The following is an 18,065-nucleotide window of genomic DNA, read 5'->3' on the forward strand; positions in this document are numbered from 1 at the left end:
GTGTAATAAGAAAAGTCTCTGTCTTACAATAGGAAATGTATTATATACAGTAAATTTATACACTGAAATTCTATGCAACTTCAGAAATTATATTGTCCAAATATTTAGGAAAAACAAGTAAATGTTGATGTCCAGTGATGTCCACTGAACAAAGTAGGTATATGTTTTTGGTACTTAATACTCACTAGCTTCTGTAATAATCTACCTTGAAATCTGAAGTCTCTATGCAGCATTATTTGTATATATATATTTTAAATTTTATTTTAATTGTTGCAGTACAATTTTCTTTTCTTTTTTTTAATCAATGTATCTCTCTTTTTTAAGGTTTTATTTATTTATTTTTAGAGAGGGAAGGGAGGGAGAAAGAGAGAGAGAGAGAAACATCAATGTGCGGTTGCTGGGGGCTGTGGCCTGCAACCCAGGCATGTGGCCTGAATGGGAATCGAACCTGTGACACTTGGGTTCGCAGCCTACACTCAATCCACTGAGCTACGCTAGCCAGGGTGATATAAGGTATTTATTATATGTGTTGTGTAAGAAAGTATTACATTTCAGTAGATCTTTATATAACTCTTTGATTGCTGTTCTTGACTAATCCACCCAGGGACAGCCTGGCTTTTGTCAGAACCTCATCTTTTTGAGTTCTAAATCCAGTCTTGGGTTTTTCTGATGTATGGGAAAATGTGTTTTTTTTAAAGTAGATAATATATTTTATATAATTGTATTAAAACTAATTGCTAATTAAACCTATTAATTTAAAAAATCTATACCTCATCACCTCCAAGAGTTTTCTTTGTAGATGCCTCAATAGCTCATGAAACTCACTTCAGAAATATGATAACATTTTCTATTATTTCCTTAAAGAAGACAAGTAATTCATATTCTTTGGTAATACAAATGTAATGAAATCAAGTATTTTGAGGGATGATGTTTCAGGCAGAGGGAACAGTGTGTGTAAAAGCATAGATTCATGAGTATTGATAATCTCTGGCAGTGGTTTTCAGAGTGTGGCTCCTAGATCATCAGCATTGTCTGGGGTTTTGTTAAAAATTCAGTTCTTGGGGTCTTTTCTATGATGAGGAATTATTTTGGTTTGCTTAAGGTTGTCCTAGCTGTAGCACTGGAGAGCCTGCATCCTGGAAAACCCCTCTGGGACAACGTGAGTCAGCAGTTAGTTACCTTAGGTTTTGTGTATCATGCCTTCTGAGTCAGAAATTCAGTATGGGTCCCAGCGGTCTCAGTTTTTATAATCTCTCCTGGTGATTCTGATGCATGCTAAAGTCGGAGAACCACTGATCTAGGAATATGAGCAGTTTAGCATTGCCCAATGATAGCAGTTTGTGATGAGGGATGAAGCTGAAATGCAAGCAGAGACCAAGCATTGAAGGCCCATATATGTATGCTGTGTTAAAGAGTTTTATTCCCCCTGGCTGGTGTGGCTCAGTTAGTTGGAGTGTTGTCTTGTAACCAAAAGTTGTGGGTCTGATTGTTAGTCAGGGCACATGCTTAAGTTGTGAGTTCAATCTTCAGTCTGGATGCATATGAGCATACGATTTTCTCTCTCTTGCTTCCCCCCATCTCAAAAAATAAAATGAAAACAGTGTTTTATTCAACAGTTGGTAAGTATTAACTCATCAAGTTAAGGACTTTTAATTAGAGGAGGTGATATTTTGAGCTCGCTTTGTATAGCTAAAACCATTATAACTAGTTAAAATATTCCACTTTATTTATAAATAAAATTAAATGGTATTTTAATCAATTCCAGATTGAAAATTAATATAAAATTAAACATATAAAAATTATTGGCTTCATGTGTACCAGCCCAATCTGTGTGCTTGGACAGAGTTTCTGAATGGCTATTCATTTTTATAACAAAACAAATATGTAGACTTTATAACTTTCAAAGTGTCTGTTTTAGAAATAGAAAGTATTTTGAAAATAGATCAGATATATCTGAGTATTCATACCATATTTTTTTCTTTAACTTATGTTTAGGAAATGGTTGGTTTCTTGATGATATTGTAATCAGGGATCCCACAAACAACCATGAATATGCCTTCTTCTGTCACAGGTTTGTAGGCATTCTTTTACATTGCACAAATTCATTTCACATTAGTCAGTTTCAGGTTCTAAAGAAATGGATAGCTTATTCAATTCTTTATTGGTAACTTTTTGAAAATTAATTTTAGGTACCATTTTTTCTATTTAGAAAGATATCCATTATGTTTATCATTATTTCTGATGATACAAATGTAAATATTTCTTGGGAAATTAAGGTAGATTTGTAAAATATAACTTCTTTTGTCATATTAGTAAGGATAATGAAAGTCTCTGTTAAGAAGACTTATTCCAGTTGGACTAGGTCCTGCATTAGGTTAAAAAATAAATGTACAAGATGAATGTTGCATATGGCTTTTTACAGAAAAATGACATTACTGATCCACTGTCTTCAGACCTTAATTTTGGGTTATTTTCTCAATAGTGGTGATAGATTTGCTCTTTCTTTCAACATTCTCCTGCTTCTTTTCTGATGGAATCAATAATAGCCATTTATAAAATAATTTGGTACAGTTTGCACTCTAATTACTGGCCAAAGAACAGGATAAAATAATTGGTTCAGTGGATGTAAAATGTATGACCTAGGCAGACTGATTGATTAATGCACCTGTGGATTAGGGGAAAACATTTCATCTTTACCTGCTAGTAGCTTTTCCTATCTTCCCTGCACTCTCACAGCCATTTCAAGCATTTTTTTTCCATTCTCTACTCTGCTTTTACCAGCTAGATGCCTATGGCTTTTTTCAATATCCATTATCCATTATTTCTGGCTTGGCTAGATAATTGCCTGTGGTTAGTATAAATATAAAGCCAGAATATACTCAGCACACTTTTCTTTCCACAGATGGCTCGATCAAGGGGAAGATGATGGTAAAATTGTTAGAGAACTATATGCCACGGATAACAGTATTATCTCTGCAAGTGAGTGTCATGTCCTCACATTTCTTGAAGAACTTTTTTTTATGATGATTGAGGAAAGCATGACATGGCTGAAATTAACATTCCTCTTTTTCCTTTATATCCTCAGGACAGAAGCTAGAACGTAGTAGAAAAGAAACAGTAAGTTTTACTTTGGGTCTTAAATTATTTGGTACAAACGGTGTTCAAATAGATATTTGATGTGTTAAAACAAAACAGTATATGATGTATAGTGAGGGGTGTTTCTTAGTAATTGCCTTCTCTTTGTCTTATCATATTAGTATTTTTTTGTTTGTTTTCCTATTTAGTGGGCTGCAGAGAGCTGGAAGTTTAAGAAGGGAAATACTCTTCAATTCTACAGCAGGCTTACTGGAGGCTTTGTCCGTCTGCATCCAGATGGCACAGTTGATGCAGTTGGAGAGAAGACAGACAAATATGGTAAAATCACTGAACAAAGCATGTTGTGCTATGGCAGTTTTGGGAGTTGGAAAAAGGGCAGATTTCTAGACTCAGTTTAATTTGTAGTTTTGCTTCTTTTTCAGATGGCTTTACACCACTTTGGCCCATTTAAATAATTCGCTATCTGCCTTAATACAAATGATCAATAGACGGCAGGCTTTAAATCTAGGTAGACAATGTCATTATGCAGAACATTACACCATGAAAAACATAGTTGGTATTACTTAATTGAAGAGTAAAATGTAGGCAATTAATATTAGCTGTTCAAAAAAAGCAGCAGTATAGCTCTTAGACGGTGTGGCCATTTAAAGAATTAAGTTGGTTCTGTTACATGCTGAGAGCCTATTCTGTTCAAAACACCATGTTAAAAAACTTGGTGGCCGTAGAAGTAACTAAGACATTATTCTGAATTCCTGGGATTCAAAATGTAATGAGAAAGACAAATACATATAAACATTTCAGAATTGGTTGTTTGTAGCTTGTGTCATGATAAAGGTACAGAGGAAAAGTAGGCAGAGGAAAACTAGATTTGATGTTTAAAATCAGCATGTTAAGAAGCCATGAGAATAAGAATTAAAGAAGAAGTAAACTGATAATATCAGTCCTTTGACTATAAACCCAAACCTCCAAATCATCTTGAAATTTGTACCTTTACTGTTTAAACAAGATTTCCCTACTGCATTTATGAATATAACTTTTCTGTTCAGTAGTTCCTTTTATGCATGGTTTTGCTTCCCAGCTTCAGTTACCTGTATTCCAAAAATTCCAGAAATAAACAATTCATAAGTTTTAAATTGTGTTCTCTTCTGAGTAGTATGATGAAATCCCCCACAGTCCAGATCTGTCCTTCCCAGGACATGAACCATCCCTTTGTCCAGTATCTTCATGCTGCATACACTACCTGCCTGAGTCGTCTGGGTTATCTGATTGCTGTGATATCACAGTACTTGTGTTGAAGTCACCCTTATCTTACTTAGTAATGGACTCAAAGCCATTCACATAACTTTTATTACCATATATTGTTATAAATTATATTAGTTATATTTATTAATCTCTTACTTTGCCTAATTTATAAATTAATTTGTCATAGATAGGTATCTATAGGGGAAAAAACTAGTATATATAGTGTTTAACACTATCTATGGTTTTAGGCATCCACTGGAGTCTTGGAACATATCTCCAAGGATAAGGGATGAAGGACTACTATAGTTTGTTATAAACAGTGATCAAATAACCTCCCAGATGTTCTGGTTGGAGATGCTAACCTATATAGCATTTCCTCAAAAGGTAGTCTCCTCTGCTTCATATTAGAGATCCCAGGGAATAATTCAACTTCCTTCTCTACGAAAATATGTGGGAGTCTAAGAACATTTCCTAGTAGCTTCTCTTTCCAAAATTAATTTATTCCCTAGTCATTTTTCTTACCTGTTGGTTTCTTCTTGGAATCACTTATCTACTTAGATCAGTAAATATGACCCCTCATATCCTGTTGTTTGCATTTCCTGTTGTCAATGCTGATGTCCTTTTCTCTTATTCAGTATAGTAGATTGTATTTCCAAATGTGGTTACAAAAATATCTCCCATTGTTAAATCAGAAACTGAAGGACCTAAATTATCCTACTTGCAGAAAATATGACAGCAGAGTCCAAGACCAAGACTATTTACTTCTCATAGACATTGGTTCTCCAAGTTCCAATCCCACAGTATCATGAGATAAGGGCCTGATGGTACCAGGGTCTTACCTACATGTGTGGGTAGGTGCATTAAAGGAGAGGAATTAGGAAAGTCTAATCTTATATAAGATTGCCCATCCTTCCTTCCAGAAAAAGAGGAAGAAAATGAGATAGAGACAGAGAGAACCTCTCTTTATTTTGGAATGCAAGCAATTTTATCCTGGGAAGGAAAAGAAAGATCTTTACCTTTACTCCTCTGGGATGTTGGGAGAGAGAGTGAGGGAGAGAGACAGAGAGAGTGAAAGACAGAAGAAGGAGAGGGAGAGGGAAAAGTAGAGAGAGAGAGAGAGGGTGGGAGAGAGAATATCATTCTCAACCTGTAACCAGCACCAACTACCAGACATATGAGTCCCTGTGTAGACAAAACTAACTGGTAGATGATGAAAACAGACAAACTTTTACCCTTAATTCTTTCTAGCATCTTAATATGTATTAGAATAAATAGCCTTAAAAAACAGGTATAGGGTAGTATGAGTAATTTTTCTTGACATAACTGACAATTTTGCAACAAGAGGACTTTTAGGTGTGTAATTACTAGCAGCATTATTTCCTGATGTTATGTTTTGTGTCTCATAAAATCACCCCCATGAATCAGGTTTTCTCTCTCTGAAAAGTATGGCAATGATTGATGTTGACCCATGGACATTTTTCAAGAAAATATCTCTAAGATATGTTGGCTTATAATTTTTACTCCATAAAACAATATTTTTATCACCATGCACCAATCCTTCTATTTATTCATGAAGCTGGTTGTGAATTTAGCTATTTACCTACTCAATTTCTTTGAGAGCTACTGAACCATTTCTTGGCAATAATGGACTTAAAAGCAGACACACAGCATGAGAAGATCTTTGAAATACCATAGGGAGCTTCCTTTTATGATCATAAGCTCATAGGTATTAAAAGCAATACTAAATCAACATTAATAATGACCATCAAAAGCAAGTCTTCTAGTCTTCAGTGAAGCATCCTAGAAATAAGGGAGGCACCAGGCAACCAAACCAATTAAATTTTCAACTCCAAACCTTAGATGGTGATTTTATGTCAGGACCAGTTTCAAAATTTCCCATTATCCATAATTTTAAAACAATTACTGTAAAATCTAGATGCAAATGTTTTCTCATTTTGCAGCATTATTTTTCAGGAAAAATTATAATCTAAATTCGTATTATTTGATATACATTCCTAAAAGTTCCAGCATGCATTTTTTTACATGTATACTATATCATATTACTAGAAGTTTCTAATGCTATTATTATTCTCTGTATTATATCTAAGGATTTATGTAAATAGTTGTACCAGGTTTTGTTAGTGGGTTTTTGTATTTTGTTTTTGGAGTGTGTATTTGGTACAATGTCAGAATAGGCCAGTGATCTGAAGATTCAATGCAATCCCTTTCAAAACATCATAGCCTTTTCCACCGGAATGGAAAATCTAATTCTAAATTTTATATAGAATTGCAAGGGACCTCAAATAGCCAAAACAATATTGAAAAAGAAGAACAAAATTAGAAGACTCACATTAAAAAAAATACTGCAAAGCTACAAGAATCAAAACAGGATAATAGTGGCATAAAGATAGAAGTACAGATCGATGGAATGGTGTTTTGTATTCTTTTGAGAAGGTCAGTCAGGTGATGCTACAAGAGGAGATACAGGAAAGGCTCAGAAAAACAAAATTCATTATACTCATAGGTTCTAGAAACAGGGGGCATAGTATGTCACACAGGACCACATAGAATAACACCAAGGTGGTCAGGAGACAGAAGATGGGAGGGAAGGAACCCTCAGGCGATGGCTTTTATTGTGGTTTCCACAGGAGACATAAGACAGGGTGGGGTAAACAGTTTATAACTGACTAATTTGAGTAATTTCAGTTAGCTTTGGACTGTGGAGATGATCTCCACTTGCTTTGATCTTGGTCCTGCAATGAATAAGGCAGAGGATCATTGCCCCAGAGAGTTCAGGGAGAGAAAGAGGAAGTATGAGTAGTAGTTTCTCAGCAAGAAAGGTTTTTAAGATATCAAATCATCATAATATACAGAAGATTTTAATTATATAGAAGGCAAATAGAAATAAAAGTGTAGAAATAAACCTGCACATCTATGGTCAATAGATTTTTGACCAGGGTGCTAAGACTACTCAATTGGGGAAAGAATAGTCTCTTCAGCAAATGATCCTGGGGCAACTGGATATCTAAATGCAAAATAATAAAAGTAGAATCTTACACCATATGTAAAATGTCATTCAAAATGGACCAAAGATCTAAGTATAAGAGCTAAAACTACAAAACTCTTAGTAGAAAATGTAGGCATAAGTCTACACATCCTTGGAATAGTCAGTGTTTTCTTAGATATAACATCACATGCACAAGCAACAAAGAAACATAGATTAAACATTATCAATATAAACTCTTGTGCATCAAAGAATACTATCAAGAAATAACAAGGTAACTCACAAAATGGGAGAAAATATTTGCAAATCATATATCTTCAATAACACATTAGTTCACTCAATTTAAAGAATCATCTGAACAATAGCTCTTTAAGAGTTCTTGTGCTCATCTCATTGATGGGGAAATTGAGACAGATTGACACAAAATGACTTGTCTGCAATTGTCTAATAAATCAATGTCAGAGTCAAAGTCAGAATCCCTGCTTCCCGGTTCTTTCTTCATTTCAATAACACCCTACACCCCATAATGTCCAGGATTATCTGGAGGTATACATCTGCATGGTTGAATTTTATGAAGACTTTTAATTTTTCTCCATTAAGATGAATTTTATTAAATAAACAAAATAAATTAGAGCTTAATTAGGCAGAAAGCCTTCCATTTAGAGTGGTCTGTTGAACTAATATACAAGTCTTTTCAGTTTTGAAAATATGACTTTAAATGAACCTAAGAACATTTTAATATACAGTGAAATCCTTCTAAAATTTGTAGTAGTAGAGTTAACATCTTCATCAGACCTGATTCTTAAGTAAAAGTATTTGCCCATCTAGTTAATTAAAATAAAAAATATAAAGGTAGAATTCATTAATTGCATTTGTTAACTCTAGATGAATATACAAGTATAAGCTGAATGATTAAAACATAATAAAATATAAAATAAATAAAATATAAATGATCCCAAATTAAAATTAGGATTTGGGGACCATAAGTCATTCAGTAACTACCATAATCCTGTTTTATTTGGTATATATTGACTAGGCTCAAAGTTTTGAGTTAATACAAAATGCTCTATGTTGGCAGTGTTGAAAAAGGTTTATTTTTGCCTTTTGCACTGGTTTATTTTAGAAAATCTAACTTTGTCACCATGAAATAATTGTATAGATACTATATAATGTGTATTACATATTTTACATTAGATAAATTTTCATTTTATATTTTATATATGTATACATATTTATAGGCATACACACACCTCACACACAGACAAACCTCAGCAACTAATTAGGAAATGAGATAAATTGTGGCTCAAGGAATCACCTATTTTAAACTCACTGTATGGGAGAGAACTTAGTGATGAACTCAAATGGGTGGTTAAAACTTAGGGCTTATCTAGAATTTTTAAAAGAACAATACTTTTGTAGAGAAGGGACATGACAAAGGAAAAGGACTTTGAGCTTCTAGGGACAGCAAACTGTGGGAAGGATGTATATGGGGAAACTAATGCAAGGTAAGGGCTAACTAGTGAGAGATGTTTGTGTGGTCTCTTTCTCAGTACCACCTGTCTCCAGTGATAAGATTCTTATCCTTTTCCCGCTGGTGAAGTGGGGTTGGAAGATACCTTCACAAAATAAAGTTATGTTCTGCTTTTAGGCAGAGCAAAGAGTTCACACTGTCTTTTTTCTCAGTTGCCTTCAGCTCAAAATAATTTTTATGTCATAGCATTATATTTGGGGATGACATACTCTGAACCTTTTCAATATTATTCATATGCAGAAAAATACATGTTTTATTATGAATTTTTATAAACTGAACATTTTCATGTAACTAGAACCCAGATAAAGAATTGGAACATACCCGGCACTCCAGAAACAACCTCATGCCATTTTCTAGTCACTCTCCCCTAAAGGTAACCATTGCCATGGCTCCTAAGATCCTAGAATAATTCTGCCTGTTTGGGGCTTTATGTAATAAAACATACAATACATATTCTTTTATATCTGGCTTGATGCATCATTGAAAATAACATATTTATAAAAGTAAAAAAGGTCTTCATTTATTGTTGTAACAAGAGTGGATTCTTGAAAATTTGTTGGCAGTAACTTGGAAAGATTATTGGTAATGCAAAGAATGCTAGACTAAGAACTGAAGTCCTGGGTCCATACTAGGTAGGGATCTGAGGAACGTCCCTTAACTTGGGAAAGTTTCCTCATTTGCCAAGTGGGAATAACTGTATGTGTGTGGTGTTTGTATTTATAGGCTATGGGGATATGTTAACTAACTTATCTAAAGAATATTTCTTGAGTACCCACTGTGTTCTAGGTACTCTTCTAAGTGCTGTTATGTAATTGTACACAGGGTATGCAAAAATTTATGCCCTTGAAATGCTTACATTTTAAGATAAAAAGGTATGTAAAAGTACATTGAAAGTTAAAAAAACCCAAATATGTGAAGACAGAATCTTCATCATTATAATCATACAAACCAATCATTAATGTCCAAATTATATCTATTTACTTTTGTAATGCATTATTTTATTTTACCCAAAATGTCTGGTATTTATAGAATTGAAATGGATTTTTACACTAATATCTTCCAGGGAAAATCAGGTGTAATTTTGGGGGTGTTGTCTCAGAGGCTTACTGATTAGCGTGGGAAGGCATTAAAGATTCTCCATGGAGCCCTGGCTGGTGTAACTCAGTGGATTGAGCACAGGCTGCGAACCAAAGCATCGCAGGTTCAATTCCCAGTCAGGGCACATGCCTGGGATGCAGGCCATGGCCCCCAGCAACTGCACATTGATATTTCCCACTCTCTCTCTCCCTCTTTTCCCTCTCTAAAAATAAATAAATAAAATCTTTAAAAAAATGAGCCAGACATAGAAAGACAAAAGCTGCAGATTTCACTTAAAGAAATTTTAACTGAGATATTATCAAATGTATTACTAGAAGGTTTCAATGTATAATTGAATAAGAAAAAAATCATTAAAAGTATGAATTAGTTGCTAATACTTGAAATGTTTTCCAGGTCTCTTTGATGTTATTTTCAACAAAGGAAATATATGCATATTCCAAAGTCATGAAATAAGGCATCTTTCTCTTTCTCTTGACAATAGCTTTGTCACTGGAATGGTAGGTAGCAATTTTTCCTTTGCCCATATGTCATTATATTCACATATATTTTTTGAATAAGATACATTGATAAGATTATCAAATTGTATTTTTCCTTGGCTTCTACTTTCATTTTGTTCTGTTTTGTCTTACTAATTTTTGAGATTCTAATGTATAAATGGTCCTGCATGTTCACAATTAGAATCTAGGCAAAAACGAAACAAAACAAACTGGTAGACCATTCCTCTGATAACATTCAGGATTTGAATGAGCCTCCCAAAAGAGATAAACTGACTTTTCAAAAAACCCTTTAGGGATCCTATTATTAGGAAAAAAAACATAATTTCACCTAATTGTGCTTTGTATTAGTTTATGCTTAAAATGTAGTTTTTAATATAGAAAGCTGGCTTTTTGAAATCCATGCATACCATGTATTTTGAAAGTGAGACAGCATAGGGTAACTGTCATACACTGTCCTAAGTGCTAATTGTGTTATAACATTTAGTTTTTATATCTACCCTATGAGAGAATCCATTATTATCCTTATTTAACAGAAATTTAACTGAGGTATAAAAGGATTAAATGAATTGCCCAAAGTCACACACCTAGTAAATGTGAAAGCAGGCACATTTGAACACAGGTAATGTGACTTCAGCTCTCATGTTACAGCTTCCTTGTATAATGTTATATAATATTACATGATGATTTTTAACTCGTAGCATGTTATCTAACTAAGGGAAAATAATAACTATTGAAAAAACATGTAATTTGTATGACTGACATTTAGGCTGAGTGATTAATTAGTCAAACTTTCTCCATGGAGTCTTTTCTCTGTTCCAAATTTAGCAAGGTACCCTATGCAGTATACTACTTTAGAGCACATTCTGCTCAGTACCTGTCCTGGTCATAGTGCTTAATAAATAGGAATGTAGTGGATATGGAACCTACTCAATTAAATTGAGTTTAACAAATGTCCCACTGCTTTATTTTTCTAAAATCAAGTTAACTCTGTCTCCAAGCCCCTACTTCACTAAGTTGGTGGGAGAGTCCATCTTAGTTGTTATGAGATTTGCCTTTCTACACACAAGATTTCACCTGATATAGGGTCTCAAAATATCTGGTTACAGCCCTCTTAGCTTCAGTCCATACTGGTCACTGGTAGTATACTTGTCAAACATAAGATGGTTCCTTAAAGGTGAATAACTCTTGTTTTTTTACCATACTTATACAAGGGAACTTTGCTGAGATTCATAGCCTTAGTGTCATATATGTCAGTCATTCAAGGGATATCTGAGAGCTCTTTTTCAGGCCCAAATGCCTCCCTGGGGCACTGAGGGAAGGTGAGGTAAGACCTCAAACAGTACCCCAAACCAGAAATGTTTCCCTATAGCATAACTTCCTCGATTTGTTTAGTTTTTAGAAAGCAAAATTTAGTAATACGTGACTCTTATTTTTAGCTTTTGATCCCAAATAGTCTTGTTTTAGGAAGACACAAATGAAGACATAAAAAAATAATGATAAAATACATACTAATAACTTATTAAATTATCCTACCACTGGAGTTATTTTTATTGTCACCCAGTACTCTATCATGGGTTCTGAAAAATCAGGAGAAGAAGAAAGTTCCTGGGGAAAGATGCTGGAAATTATGCTAGGGAATCAAACAATTGAATTATACAAACATGAGATTATATGGATAGTTCAAGGGTTCTATAGAGCGTAATAGACCTTACTTGCATGTAAAGTCAAAACATTTTAAATTTATTTCCTATTGCTAATTCAAAGGGTTCCCCCCACTTTTCTTTTAGGCTAGCGGTGGTGCCACCACTGAGCTGCGGGTGCTTTACCAGTCTAACCGCTGTGCACTTCTTGAATCCTCACTGGTTCCTGGACACACAGTTAGTTTTGACTTTCATGGCAAAATAGCTGCTGAATTATCAACATGCTACAAAGACCTTTCAAAAGAACTTGTGATTTTTGTCAAGGTAAAATAGAGGAAATCATTAAATTTTGGTTGCTAAATACCTACTTTCTTTTGCTCTGTTGAGCTAAGCTGCTGAATTAAGTCATAATGGAGTAATCAGATTTCTTCCCACTAGGTGGCATTGATGTCTATTGCCTTTTTATTTATCTATACTGAAAGGCAATAGGGATCATAATAATGACAGGAATGAAAATGATGGGAGTAACAGCCTATATCCAACTGAAGTTAGAGGTTAAAATTATGGTTGTGGGGATTCTTAATAAAAAATCAGAAAATATTACATTTGACACTCAAATGTATATTTTTAATTTTTCTAACAATTAGAATATGTGTACCCTTTTAATGTGGTATATATGTGATGATTTTATAGTACTTATGCTTCTTTCATTATAGTAGGTATTTGTAAACTTATTATAAATATAATATCATATTAATATAATATCTATCATTTTTTTATTGCTTCACTTTTAGTCTCAGGAAGATATTTGGTTAAAGTATTTTTTTATTGTTGTTCAATTATAGTTGTCCTCATTTTTCCCCTATTACTCTCTGCTACCCTACCTACCCCTTCCTTCCACATTCAATCCCTCCCCACCCCGGTCACCCTCCCCTACCCCTTTGTCTTTGTCCATGGGTCCTTTATACAAGTTCCTTGACTTGACCCTTCCTCTTCTTTCCCCATTATCCCCTCCCCCATGTCCTCTGATTACTGTCAGTGTGTTCTTTATTTCCATTTGTCTGGTTCTATTTGCTCATTAGTTTGTTTTAATATAATGTCTATCATTTATGAGACTGCTTATTTTGTGCCAGGCACTTTACTGAGAACTTCACCACGTACAAGGCTAAATTTAATCATCATAAAAATACTGAAAAATATTGTCATACTGAAAAATGTGAAGAAAGAATTTTCAGAGAAATTAAGAATTTTAGCTACTATAGCATAGATAGTCAATGAAGATTCATGAATCAAATCAAAGTCAATTTGTCTTCAAAACTTTTTATATTTACAAAATAAATATTTATTATATTATTTTTCCTGAAACAACATAATTTTAATTGTTTCATAATATTTAAACATAAAGAATATATATATATATATATATATATATACATGTTGAGTTGGCCAAAAAGTTCATTTGTTTTTCTCCCCTAAGATAGCTCTATTAGCACTTAGTTGTCTTTAACTTCACTTGAAACAATTTTGTCAGATTATATTGTGATAGCTGTCATATTAGTGTGCATTTAAAAAAACTTATCAAAATTGGTGAATTTTTGTGTAGCCATTTTAATATTGGAAATGAAAGAAAACAAGGGACATTTTTAGCATATTCTTTATTATTTCAAGAAACGTAAAAATACAGTTGAAGCACACATACACAAAATACAATTTGTGAAGTGTATGGAGAAGCTGCCATGACTGATTAAACGTGTCAAAAGTGGTTTGTGAAATTTTGTGCTGGAGATTTTTTGCTGGACAATGTTCCACAATCAGGTAGACCAAGTAAAGTTGATAGCAATTGAATTGAGATATTAACTGAGAACAATCAACATTATATCATGGGGGAGATAGCTCACACACTAAAAATATCCAAATCAATAAAATTATTCATGAAAATAAAAAATGTATCTTCTATTTTATGGAAAAAAACATGGACTTTCTGGCCAATGAAATATATATTTGTTTATCACTGTACATTAATTTAATCTTAGCCTCTTCATTTTACCCTCTTTACATATGTTACTGTAACATATACTTTGACAAGTCTTTGGCCATATATTTTATTATTGTCTTAGCTTAGATAATTTAAAATTGAATATATGGATCAGAATATGAAGTCTTTAAGAATCTAGAAAGATACTGCCAAATTTTCTTCCAGAACTATACTAATTTTTAATCCTGGGAAATTTGTCAACTTCTGAAGTTAGAGGGAACAGTTCACATACCACTCTCACTGCTGACACAAACTTTAGAGTTTAGGGGTCATTGAGACCACTAGAGCAACTCAGAACTCACTGAAATCTGTTTTACACATGGTTAGGTTTATTACAGAGAAGGATATAGGTTAAAATCAGCAAAAGGAATATATATATAGGGCAAAGTCTAGGAAAAGTACCAAGTGTTGTCCTCTTCCCATGGATTCAAGACTGTGTTACTTTTTTTAGCACTAATATGACAGTATGAATAAAGTATTGCAAATCAGGGAAACAAGCTCACCTGAAATTTGGTGCTCAGAGTCTTTACTAGGGTTTTACCAAGCAGGGCAGAACCTGACTATACATCAGGAGGTGAGGGTGGGTGAGCCAGTGAAGCTTTGAAGCATCACTGGCATTACCCCCTGAGCTTTACCTCCTGTCCCTACCCACTCCTGGTCTGTGGAAAAATTGTTTTCTATGAAACCCGTCTCTGGTGCCAAAAAGGTTGGGGACTCTGATGTAGGGGGTGCATGTGGCTGATCTCAGTCTTCAGCCTCTGAGACACCTTGTGAGCCAAAGTCCTACCCCAAATTATATTTTTTAATATATGGCTGGTCCAAGGCCCTCACACAAACAAAAACACCCCTATCAGGCATTACATTAAGGGTTTAGAGATTAACTCTCTGAAGGACAGGGAAAAAGCCAGACCGCTCCGTGTATAGTTAAATTCTTGACTACCTAACTAACTCCCTTTGGCAGTCATTGACCCCATTGTTGAATATGGTCCTTAAAAAACAAACACCTGACAATTTTCTAGAGGAATAAACATCTAACTTTATATTTATTTATTTTTAATTACTAGTATGGGTTACCTTTCTTTATGTTTATTCACCATTTGGATTTGTCTTTTGTGACTTGTGTATTTATGGATTTTATTAATTTCTCTACATTGTTAGTGTATTTTTAACTAAATTTCAAGAAATTTTTATATCTTCCTTTTAAGCTGTTCATTGCATAAGATTCACTTAAATATACCTTAGTAGTATTTGATATCTCCTTTCTTTAATTTATTTATTCCTACATGCATACATTTAACTAATGTCCATATAGTGAATTTTATAATTCAGGTAGTCTAGTAGCAAAATATTCAGCTTTGTATTAGTATTAAAACTATCTTTTAATAGTGATTGTAAATTTCTTAAGAGAAATGTTTTCTTTTTGTATCCGTTTTAACCTCTCTTGCATCTGATGCTGACCTTTACACTCTCAGTAGATGATGATTGATATAAATTAGGAGTCTACCAGATAACCTTTAGTTTTGTTCCATTTTGCATCTCAGTAAAACCATTTATTTTTTTGTTTTGCTCATTTAATATGACCAAGCTTTTGGTAAGATCCTGATGACTGGAACTTCTGTTAGAAAATGGACTCTATTGCCATATTTCTCTAGCAAAACATGAGCTTGTTATTCATTGCCTTTCTGTTCTGTTTGTTATTGCGAAGGGTGTGTTCCTCAACAGTGCTATACTTATACTTGCTACGAGCCTTTGCCAGGCCCTGTGTCTCCAGCCGAATGGGAGCTGCACTGGAGTGGGAAGCCAGTCTGAAAAATCCTACTGGAAAGTGCATAAAATCAGTGCTGGGATTTGCATGTTTGAAAGTGTGAAAAATGCGCAGATGTATCTGAGGATTAAGGATGGCCAGTGTGATGGAACAGTAAGCATCTGCTCCTATTTTTCTCAGTACATATTTAAGACATTTGCCAATAATAGATATGAGAATAGCACTTCTTGGATATTCTCTTTTTTAGTTTTAATCTGTGAGCATTCTGGAAATTGGATGTGATATATGATTTCCTTTGGTGTTTTTAATGAGTGGGGAGGGCAGCTGAATGCTTGGTATGATTCAAGAGGAATCATGACCCTTTAGACACTGTTTCTGAAACATAGTGCATATACAAGTCACCTGGGAATTTTGTTAGAAAGTAGATTCTCACTCAGACTGCAGTGGGGCCTGTGTGCTGCATTTCTAATAATCAACCAGCTGTCAATGAGTTGGTCTGCAAGCAATGCTTTGAGAATCAAGGCACTAGAAAGTCTCAGCTCAACAATATTTCCTTACTGCTTCTTTAGGTCCCTGAATTTCCACCAGTGGAAACCCTGTACTTTGAAGACAGTAATTTTAAATTATGAACATTAGGGGTTCTTTTCTAACATCTTGAAACTTAGGAGAAGATGTGGGAGGCAACTAACAAAACATCTTTTTTGTGTTCATAATTTTCCTATGGTTGAGCAGCATATAAGACTATACATTTAGCTTACATATTAGCACTCTGTTCATCTGTTCTTGTTTGAAACCGTTTAGTTTAAACTGTACCTTTTGGGTAATTCAGAGGTGCTCCCACTCTCCTTTCCCTTACCAATATGGCTCTGGCTATTTGGGAGAATTTACATGAACTTCTGAGGGTAGCAAGAGGAAAGGGTTAGATAGTCCTGGTTCTCTGTGTCCTTGCAGACTGGTGAGTCTGCACTAATGTTCACAGCGCAGAACAGAAAAGCATATTAGACATACATTTAATTAGCATCCTTGATTGACTCACCAGAGTATTGTACAGTGGGCTATATCCCATTTCACTCAAGAGGAAGTCATGCTTAAGAAACTGTCAGAGTTATGGTCTTTAAAATGGTAAGTGGACTAATTGAGTTGTTTGTTTTTTTTTAAAGTAACATTATCATGGCCAGGCTAGCTGCGAGTATGATTTCATAATGCTCAGTCACCCTAGAGAAGGAACATGAGGAAGGAGCTTTTCCTTCATATCACCAATATCCACAAAGTGTATAATCCTTTCTCTTTGAGACTTGTAGGAGTGTTCAGAACCATGAGATAGATAGTGTATTACTTAAAACACGTTTTGGGGTATGTGTGTTTCAAAGTTGTTAGGGAGAGTTTGTAGGTGCACAGATAAGTATTACTCCAAAGTAAGAATGGGCCCACATTGGAAAATTGGAAATTTGTATCTTCCCTAGATGGCAACCAAAGGGACAGCTCAGTGCTTACTCACCTTCTATTTAGCTGCCTCATACTCAAGTTCCATGATGATTTTTATGGTTCTTCCATTTCTCCCTCACCAGTATGTGGGCCCTATCTGTCTCTTCCATTTCTTTCTCAGTGTGATGTTTATCTTGTCCCTCCAAGTGACTGTATTTTCTGTGCAAGTATATAGCAGAATCTTGAATCTTTCTGCCCTCTGCTGAACACTCATGCTTTTTTCTTTTTCTTCTCCTTCCTGTTGGTATCACAGATGACTCAGCTCTATCTGATTAGGCTGAAAAAAAGGAAAGTCTTTGGCATTCAACTATAAGATTTTGATGAGCACAAGAATATAGTCTGAAACTTACATGTGAATACATAGAATGTTGTGCTGCTAGAGGAAACTGTCCATGTGTTCATTCTTCAGATGAGGAAGCTAAATATGATTCTGGTTAGGTTAGTTACCCCAAGCCCCACAGGCAGTGTTCAAAGCTCTCAGTGCAGGTCATCATACATCCTGACCCCTGCTGTGGATTTATCGTAATGGAATGGAGAAACTGGGTTGACCACAATGAGGAGACCAGGGTCAGGATACACAAGGCTGAGATGATTCAAAATGCAAACAAAAAGTTTTATTCTTCAGCAATTCTCCTACAACCAGTCTTGTTGACAGCTTGTCAGGTGAATCAT

At 34.5% G+C, this 18,065-nt stretch overlaps 1 protein-coding gene across 1 annotated transcript in view; it reads left to right on the forward strand.

The window, feature by feature from the left end:
- Positions 1-18,065, forward strand: part of RP1 (RP1 axonemal microtubule associated) — a 310,652-nt gene that overhangs the window by 94,617 nt on the left and 197,970 nt on the right. The window contains 7 exon segments of the mRNA XM_036031115.1: positions 1,996-2,071; positions 2,903-2,979; positions 3,086-3,117; positions 3,285-3,414; positions 10,365-10,468; positions 12,256-12,432; positions 15,849-16,061. Of these exon segments, the coding sequence (XP_035887008.1) occupies positions 1,996-2,071; positions 2,903-2,979; positions 3,086-3,117; positions 3,285-3,414; positions 10,365-10,468; positions 12,256-12,432; positions 15,849-16,061 (809 nt within the window).

The sequence above is a fragment of the Phyllostomus discolor genome, chromosome 7, assembly GCF_004126475.2.
Source record: "Phyllostomus discolor isolate MPI-MPIP mPhyDis1 chromosome 7, mPhyDis1.pri.v3, whole genome shotgun sequence".
Lineage (NCBI taxonomy): Eukaryota > Metazoa > Chordata > Mammalia > Chiroptera > Phyllostomidae > Phyllostomus > Phyllostomus discolor.